The sequence below is a fragment of the Dryas octopetala genome, chromosome 2 (assembly GCF_963921425.1).
Source record: "Dryas octopetala chromosome 2, drDryOcto1.1, whole genome shotgun sequence".
Lineage (NCBI taxonomy): Eukaryota > Viridiplantae > Streptophyta > Magnoliopsida > Rosales > Rosaceae > Dryas > Dryas octopetala.
In genome coordinates, this window is record NC_141367.1 from 18,259,220 (window position 1) to 18,268,922 (window position 9,703).

At 34.0% G+C, this 9,703-nt stretch overlaps 1 protein-coding gene across 1 annotated transcript; it reads right to left on the reverse strand.

The window, feature by feature from the left end:
- Window positions 1–1,582: 1,582 nt before the first annotated feature.
- On the reverse strand, window positions 1,583–6,815 carry LOC147293669 (Inosine triphosphate pyrophosphatase family protein). Its single transcript, XM_086233268.1, is given in 8 exon segments — window positions 1,583–2,016; window positions 2,105–2,181; window positions 2,959–3,071; window positions 3,174–3,205; window positions 6,067–6,076; window positions 6,241–6,304; window positions 6,402–6,466; window positions 6,589–6,815. Coding segments are annotated over 8 exon segments (621 nt in total). The 5' UTR covers window positions 6,728–6,815; the 3' UTR covers window positions 1,583–1,895.
- Between the last annotated feature and the right edge of the window lie 2,888 nt (window positions 6,816–9,703).

The window sequence follows — 9,703 nt, forward strand, 5'->3', positions numbered from 1 at the left end:
ACATCATATCTAAATTGGTGGTAGAGAATATATCCCATTACACTCACAATAACAGTTTGATTCTTGCTTCTTCTCCTACCTTGAATAAAAGATTCTAAGTTATAGGCTAGAGTTATTTCTACTGTCATATCCGAAGAAATATTATACCAATCCTTACATAGACAAGTACAAACTAGAGCTGAGAAAGCAACCAAAGCCCTAATGGATATATTCTGACTGCTGTGCAGAATATGCAGCTAGCAGTCACCCAATTTCCATTGTGGTGTCCAAAAACCCCCACCACTTTACTTGTGGGGCAAAAAATAAATGTTGATTAAGCCCTCCTCCTAACATGTAGTGGCGCAGAGTAAATGACCACAAAACATAGCAGATAAGTGGAAACAATGGCTATGATGAGTCCTATTTCATATGTTAGATGATGAACAATTGGGGATACCCCTTGCATGTGAGACAGGGCCCATTTGGCATGTGAGGATTTTTACCTTGCTTAATACACATGGGACCATCCTAGCTCATTCCTCATTGCTCTCTCCCTAACTTGTGTATGTGTACATATAACATCTCACACATACCAGCCTTATTTGGAGGTGTCCACCCCTCCATGGGATTTTCAAGTATCAAGTATATAAATTTGTTATTTTTCTTTCTCCATTGGGATTCAATGGCTTTTAACCGAGGTTCAACTTTGGAAATGACCTCCTTTTTGTTCCATTGCGTAATCTTGCCCTGTAACACAATGGGATTCGATGGCTTCACATCTTGATAAATTTTCATGAATAGTAGCATGGTATGAGAAACTTTTTCTTGCCAGATAATCTGACATAGTATGTTATCATTCTGTCAATCTAAACTGTTAATTAGATCAGATTTTGTTTAAATGTCTGCGTTAATTATCAGTCTCACAACACAATATGCTAGATATCATGCCCACCATGATACTGCTACAAATGGAGAGTTATTTGACAGCAGAACAGTGGAGGAGTGAAAACTACAAAGGTGTTCTGTAGTTTTATCCACACATCATGATTATAGTGGTGCCAAGAGTTTTTTTGTTTTTTTGTTCTTTTAACCTATTTGGCAATCCAATCAATAATGTAGGATTCTTGCACCGACAAAGTCATTAGGTTAACAGAAACTGTATTTAAGAGGCAAAACCCAAAAGCAGTGAGGACTGGTAGCTTATTATTCCTCTATCACTTCATGTTAAATCGATCATCACACGTTTTCGTTAAACAGAATAAGGTCATTTTCATTTTCATTGTTGTTGATTACTTTGTAATTGGTGCAGTTTAATAGTTTTGTCCAGAGGCCAAACCCTATTGTAGATTTGGAACAGAAAAAAACTGACTGCTGCTCACTTGACAGCAGACCTGGTTCGAAATCCATCTTAGAGTTCTTCGTTTGGTAGAACTTGGTAAACTTGTCATTAAGTCACTTATCACTATTTTTAACTGGGTGTGATCGATCTTCTTATAAGATCAACCAACAACAATATGTTGGCATCGTGCTGGGGTTGCTGCAATGAACTTCAGAAAATTGAAATAGATAATGAAAATCAGCATTCTATGTAAGATCACTGAGGTTAGAAATGGAGTTATTCTATATCTAGCTCATAAATGCTTTTTTCTGAAATGAGCATAATCACAGTTGTAAAGTTTACACCATGTTTTGTTTTCTCTGTGATATTGACTAGAAAATCATATGTAAAGAGGCTATTCCTCCACACTATCCTCCCATTTATGCAAGCACACAAATACCAAATACTGTAACTTCAACTTTCTTCTCTCCTGTTTTTGTTAGACCATCATAGACAACTGGACACATTCCTACTAAGAGAAAAGCTATAACATTCAAAGCCGCTTATGCCGACGTAACAAGATGAAGAAAGCTCTCTCTTACACAGAGGAGTTGGTCTAGAAATTGTATTCTGCTTCGGCAAAGTGAGACTTCACCAGTGCAAGAGCTCTGGAGCGATGAGAAATTTTGTTCTTTTCTTCCTTTGGCATCTCCGCATAACTACAACAAAACAAGAAACAAAAATCAGCTGCAAGTATGGACCACTGAGAATACAGTAAAAGTTGAAAAGTGATAAAGCTGAGTATACGTTTGCTCGTAACCATCGGGTTGGAAAACCGGATCCCATCCGAAATCATTTGGTCCCCTTGCCGGAACTATTTTCCCCTAAAATTCATCCACAAAATACATGTCAGTGCCACATTCATGAGTGTTAGCTATCCTGTACAACCATTTCCACAAGGTACATATTCTTTTCATTTGCAATAGCCACAAATTCTAACTTTTTATTTGTCAAAATAATAAAACAAACAAACACAACACTTTAGAAACATAGAAGGATCACTTTTCAACTTGTAGAACCCTATCATCCTCAAGAACTTAGTTTTATCATATGAATCCAGCCAACATTCTCTAGTTTAAGAGGACCTATTTTAGGTCAAATAGAATTGTCAATTAACACATTGATCTCTGAAAAATTGTGATTCACTAATGCTCAGCAGGGAGGAAGATAGAACATATAAGTAGATAGATTACTGGGCAGACCAATTACCTATATTCTTCTCTTTAGATTATTGTACTTATTAGATTATATGCGCCACAATTTTTTTTTATCCTCCTGGTTTTAGGAAAGTCTTTCTAGTTTTAAGGATTCCAGAACTACGGTTCCATAATGAGAACAATTTGCACGTTAAATTTAGATGTCACTCTTACTGAAAAGAAGGATATAGTCATTATAACCAAAGCACATTAACATTTGTCTAGGGCAGAAGTTGCATTGCCTTAAGTTTCATAAGCTAGCCTCAAAACCATGTCCAGAAGATTTCATATTATGGTTAAAAACAGGTACATTACTCTAAACCTTCTACGGAGGAAGACAACATAAGCATAAATAAAAGAAAAAACCAGAGATAATTGGGATTAGAAAAATGATTCTCTACATACCGGAGTTTTACCCAGAAACGTAATAGGCTCAACATTGGGCCCAATGGCAAAAGAAAAGGCACACAAAGCATAGGCTGATTTATCCTCATATGCCATCAACAAATTGTTGAGACCTATAAAAAATGAGAGAAGCATTTAGAACCACAAAGACATCACTGTTAAAATAAATAAGCATTTAAGCAAAAATAGACAAGAAAATGTGTGATAAGTACAACCTTCATGTCCAATCTTCTGCAGGAACCACTTGCTGCATTGTCGAAAAGAATATTAGGACCACATTGTTGTAATTCTTTAAAACTGTCAAAGAAACCACATAACTGGAAGTCTAGCTATTTGTGAAAACAACAAATATTAGGCTGGATAGAATTGGAAAATAAACAAAAGTATTATGTAGAAGTTTAAACATCAGACTAGATTAATAAAAATAGCAATACTGCAGGAGATTCTCTCTCAGTTTGAGCTAAGTTTGATAGGAGGGGAAGGATCCCCTTCTGGCCCACCATAACATATCCCTCAAAATATGAGTGAATTGGTGGAGGGAAAGATGAACATCTTATAAACAAAAGTGATGAAATTATACTTTCATCCACAAGCTAACCCATTTTATCAAGGGTAAAATTGTAAACAGACAGTCTTATATTTTCCATTCTCCTTTCCTTCTCTTCTACTAATGAAGAGGAGCAAAAATCACATATTTCCTTCCCTTATACTTTCATGATTCATCCTCTCTATCCCACCTCTCTTCCATCCTACTAAACACCGTGCTAACAATATTCAATGGTAAACAGAAAAAAAAATAAAAAATGAACCAACATACTCAGTCTCACTTGTCAACCAAAAGGAAAAGGAGCAGCAACGAGCAAGTTATAGTGAACTGCCAAATGTATTAGGGCAATAGAAGAGGTAGCATTAACAAATGGCCATCATACAGCAAAGCCCAGACTAGACAAAGCAGGTATGACATTTCATATATATGATAAACTGATAAGGGATTGAAAGGTATAACAAAGAAATAAAGGCATATTGAGCTTACAAGGATTTGTTCCCTCAGACCCAATTCGTTTCACAATTATAACAGGAGCAACAACAACAACAATACTTTTCCTCAATTAAGAACCCTTGAAGCCAGATTTAAAGAAAAGAAGTAAGATATTAATTTTCTCTTAACAATTCCATCCAAGAGAAATTTAATTTCCTCTCTCCCTCGGCATTTTCAGCTTGTACTATTACTTCAGAAATGCAAAAGATTTCATTATCAGGAGTTAATTGAAAGGAGTAAATGCATTCCATAAACAATAACCTTTTTCTTGGTAATATAACACCATGAAAAGGTAATAATAAACTTACTTGGAAAACATGACACTTTAAGTCATGCTAACAAATTGGGGCCTGATATTTCTTACGTATACACAGAAAGGGGGGAGTATGAGAGAGAGAGAGAGAGAGAGAGAGAGAGAGAGAGAGAGAATTCTATTCAAAAGTTCTCACCATATGCTATCGCAAATATGTTCTGTACATATGGATCAATATGTTAGAGACTTGAGAGTACAAAGAACTAGACAACAGAAGATTATTCTTATGAAAACGTTAAAAAAAAAAAAAAACGAAAATAAAGTCCCTCAAACACAAAGAAAAGAATCCTATCAAAATCAGATGTCAAGACATGCATGCATCAATCCCATGAAAGATCTAAGCCAGGTCTCTGTGGATGCAACCACCAGTCCTTAGCTTTGACTTGTAAGAACAGAGAACAATTTAAAGCTTTATAGATCAAACGCTTAAAAGTAGAATACTTTGTAGTCTTTCAATAAAAACATAAAGCAAGACTACAATTACATAATCACCCAAGACCGGCCAGTAACTTGAGAAAGCATCCACAAATGCTCTATACGTCTTTCTTACCAAGTATTTGGCATTCCTTATCACACTCAAACATGACAGAGGGGTCAAAAAGAAATTATGTCTTTAGGGGCCACCAAATGGTAAGTTTTCATTGATCGAAAAGATAACCATAAAGAAAAAATAGTTCTGCATGACAACTTCAAATTCAAGATGCAGGGGATGTTTCAACTGTGCCCTTCATCAAATTGCACCAGAAAAGAGGCATGAGGCATCAAACACCAGAAGTGAGAAAAGCAGAATGAGGATAGAGTGAAGAAAAAGTTAAAAGAAAAAGGACCAGCCATCTCCAAGTGCAAAACTCTATTATCATGAAAGAAGAGAGGCATGCACATTTAAAGATAAACAAAGCAAAGAATGAAAGAACCAATACCGAATTATTTTTCTTTAAAAGAAAATGAACCACAAGAAACACATGAAACATTGCTAGATTCTTTAAACTTGAATTCCAAACAGATCCATGAGAGAAGGGGTTATTCCATGAGAAAACAGTGGCCAGATTAGAAAAAAAAAAAAAAAGGCTTGGTTACCATTGAAGACAGCACAAAATTTTGAAAAGGGAAGAGAAGGAAAAAAGAAAAACTAATCAACACAACAAAATAAGCACACACCAAATGAGCATACTGCGTACCAAAACAAAATGCCATATAGAGTAAATGTCAATGGAATCCCTATTTAGCCTCCAGAGATTCATTTTTTAAACCATATTAGAAAAATATACATTTGGTCCTCCACCTGGGATGACAATCCTAACCAATTGACCATATAACCTCTTACCTTCCACTAGGCAGTAGACCAGACCAAAGATATGCTGATTCAAAATTCTCCATAATAAAAGTTATGCATGAAAGAGGTGGTTGATGGGTTGATGGATAGCAATACCATTTTTGGTTTATGCTCAAAATTATAAACAGTGGGTTGCTATAAGTATTACACCATAGTTGGGGAATAGGATATGCATGTCTTCAAAAGTATCATCAATTGAATGCCATACATTCGAATATATTAAAATTTAAACAAAAAATAAATAAATAAACAGTAACCAATCTCTGCTATTTACTCATAGAACCTACTAATGATCCTTTATAGTTAATGTTTTATTCAATTAAATTATTAAACCCAGTGTTCTGTACTTAAAATTAAAGTCAAATAGAGAGAACACGTAAATAGAACTTCACCTGGAGAGAGTAAGTAAGATGAAAAACTTACATGTAAGGTCCTGCATTGAATTTAACAAAAGAAAACAATCCATCACAAAAGAGACAAAGTCACAAAACCCATAAACAGAAAGAAGAAAAAGGAAAAAGGAAATGAGAGAGAGAGAGATAGAGAGAGAGAGAGAGAGAGAGAGAGAGAGGTAGAGAAATAAGAGATAGCACTAACCAGGTAGACCCTTGAGGGCATTGAAGCAGAGGCAAGTGTCTTCCACAAGCACAGGACCATTTACCTTCCCATTCATTCACTCATTCATTAACATTATTCATCTTGTATATGTATATGTGTACATGGGTATCTATAATAAGAGACAGAAATAGAGGAAGAACCTGAATAGCAGCCAAGCGAGCCTTTTCTTTGGAGATGTCCTCGGGTTCCCCTTGCAATTCGGGCACTGTCAAAAACCCACAAAATATAGAAAATTATAAAATCAAAGCGAGATGGGGAGAGAGAGAGAGAGAGAGAGAGAGAGAGAGAGAGAGAGAGAGAGAGAGAGTTTGTGTTGTGGGTACGTACGGTCAAGCTTGAGGGAGTGAAAGGGAATGGAGGTGCCCAAGATGGCACGAACTTCTTCGAGCTTCTTAGCGTTGCCAGTCACAAACGTCACCGGCTTTGACAGCGCCAACCCACCTCCTCTTGCACCCACCACCGCCATTTTCCCGCCCTCTTTCTTTCTCTTTAGCAGCTAATCAGTAAAATCAGTAATCACACAGAGAACCCTTTCGGCTATTTGGCTCCTTCACTCAAACTAGACTACTGGGTCTCTCAAGTCTCACAAAGTCACCAGTCACAAGTCACTAGACTCACTACCCACTTCTACTTTCATGTAATTTTCTTTTGGATAAATTTCACTTTTTAGTTACTGTAGTTTGAATTACGTTTTGCTTTTTTTTTTTTGGTCATAATGTTTTGCTTTAATCTTTATAGTTTTAAGGGAGACTTAGAGTTCAGTCTATTTTATGAGATTTTGGGCAGAACATGCAGCTTCTACAAAGCCCACTCTACACCCTAGGAAGGGAAATACCCTTCAAATAGGAGCAAATACCCTTCAAATCGGAGAAAAACTTTATTATAATTTAAAATGATTTTTTTTATAAATTAAAAAGACTTTATTATGAATTAAAATGATTTTCTTATAAATTTTAAAACACTCTCATCTCCATCTAAAAACTGTTTTCTTAAAAAACCTATGTCTAATTATCTCTAGTTTTAATCGTTTTAATTTGATCATGTAGTTTATAAATCGTTGCAATTTAAGGTTATGTTTATAATTTAAAATCTAGTAATAATCAAAAAATCTTATTTCAGTATTAGTTTGAGTCCTAAAAATAGGTAAGAGGCCAAATTCCTTTATAAGCATTTTAACACCAAGCCTAGCAGGTTAGCACTTTAGTAGACACACTAATGTGTCGCGTTGGAATTTATTAAAGTTTAAGATTTATAGTCGTTCAGAGCTTTTTTTTTTTTTTTTTGGGCAAGAATAATGGTTTAAAGCTTAGGATTTGAGTTGTACATGGATTTCAAATTTTTTTGTTTTTTTTGTTTTTTCTTAAGCCATCAAGGGTGTCTGAGCCAGCTTGCGCGTCAAAGGCAAAGGCAGGCCATTCACGCTGGAATTAGGGAATTCACGAAAGATAAATCTCTCACTGCCTGGCCATGTGAGAAGTCGAACTGGTGACTACTGAGAGCAAATCCAAGGCCTAACCAACTGAAATACCCCACTGGGTTAATGGAATTCAAATATTAACAAACAACAAATGAAGTAAGTTGTAACTATTACGCAGTCACATTTGTAATTGTATGATTATCATACAGCTACAATTTGATTCTGTATAAAAAGTAAAAAATAAAACAAAAATCAAAAACAAAAAATTATATTTCTATTTCATAATAAAAGAGTTGTATTTAGCATTTAATCTAGACTAGCCCTAACACTCTAACAGTAATGTATTGTCCGTAATTTTTTTAATTTATAATTGTTAGATTCTTTTTTGGGTACAATATATTATCTACATATTACAATATTTATTTCAAAAATTAATGCATTAATTTTAAAAATGTTGATAGGTTGAGAAAAAAATAGCTATGTTTTTTATAAACAAAAAAAGGCTATATTCAATAATATATATATATATCTAGGAGTATTCTAGAAAATGGGTTAGTAAGATAATGCGGTGCTAATACCTCTGTTAGGCTCACTAAACAACGTGAACTTATAATCTGAACTGTTCATTTTTTAGATCTATTCAAAAATTAATTTTGCAAAAAATCAACCAAATCAGAAATTATATATTTAGTCATTTGATTATCATTATAATCATTTCAATGTTTTATAAAAATAATTATGTTCGTCCATTTATTTGAGCACAATTAATTTATTAATAACTGATTAAATGATTTTTTATTTTAGTTGATTTTCTCTACAAAGGATCTCTAATGCTTAATTTAGAATATAAATCTTTCATATTTTCCAAGTGTAGAAAAATAGTCTTAAAATCCTTGAATTTTGTCTTTTAATGTTCCATTAAACTTGCATTCAGTATAGCCTTATGGGTAGAATACATTTTTGGTCCCTGTGTTTTGAGCTGAAAGCACATTTGGTCCTCGTGGTTTCAATTTTGCCAATTTGGTCATTGTGTTTTATGAAGTTTGCAATCTTAAGACAATTTTAACAAAAATCAAATCTTCAATTTGGGAAAAAAAATATCCATTTATTTTCACGAAACGTTTTGTTGGGGGATTGAAAGATCATCTAATGGGCTTTTTAAAACTACTTTCAATTTTTATTTTCATGTTTATTTGCTATAGAAATTGAGGCTCAAAAAATGTTTATGGTTCAAATTTTAAATTTGTGATTTCATTAAATTCTTGTTTGAAAATAAAAAATTTAAGGTTATATATAATATTATTCTTAATAATGCTATACTTACCACATTCTTGTACCACATTTTTATACCATCTCACGTGTCATTACTTTATTGGACAGAGTTTTTTTTTTCTTTTTGGGTTTTTTATTTTTTATTTTTAGTATCTAATGTATGAATGTCATGTAAGTTACCACATAAAGTGGTATGAAATTATGGTATAAAAATGTGGTATATCTAGCACTACTGTTTTTATATTAGGTGTATAATGTACTAAAATTACAAAGAATATAAAATACAAATACCAAATTAGCAAAATTGAAATCACGATAACTAAATGTGCTTTTGACTCAAAACACATAGACCAAAAATATATATTTTACCCTAGCCTTATAGGGCACTAGGGCAGAATCTTTATATTTGACAACTGCTATTTAATTTCTCAATAGCAGCTTTTGGAACTGCATTTGTTTGCGTTTTTCTACTTTTATTTTATCAGCTCATAATTTGATGTAGGCTTCCGTTTATTACAATTCGTTAATTGAGAGATCGGTTTGGGGGAGGCCCAATTCTTCCTCAACCCATTTCAGGGAGTGGTCATTTTACCACGTAGGATCCGGTCCATAATGACCAAGGGTTTAAATTTCGAAGTTTTCGGCGAAATTTCGCCGAAAATTTCGTTTTTTAGGGGTTCCGAAATTTTAACACGGATTCGACTAAATTTCGGAAAATTTCGGCGAAATATTCGAAATTTCGCCTTAACAACC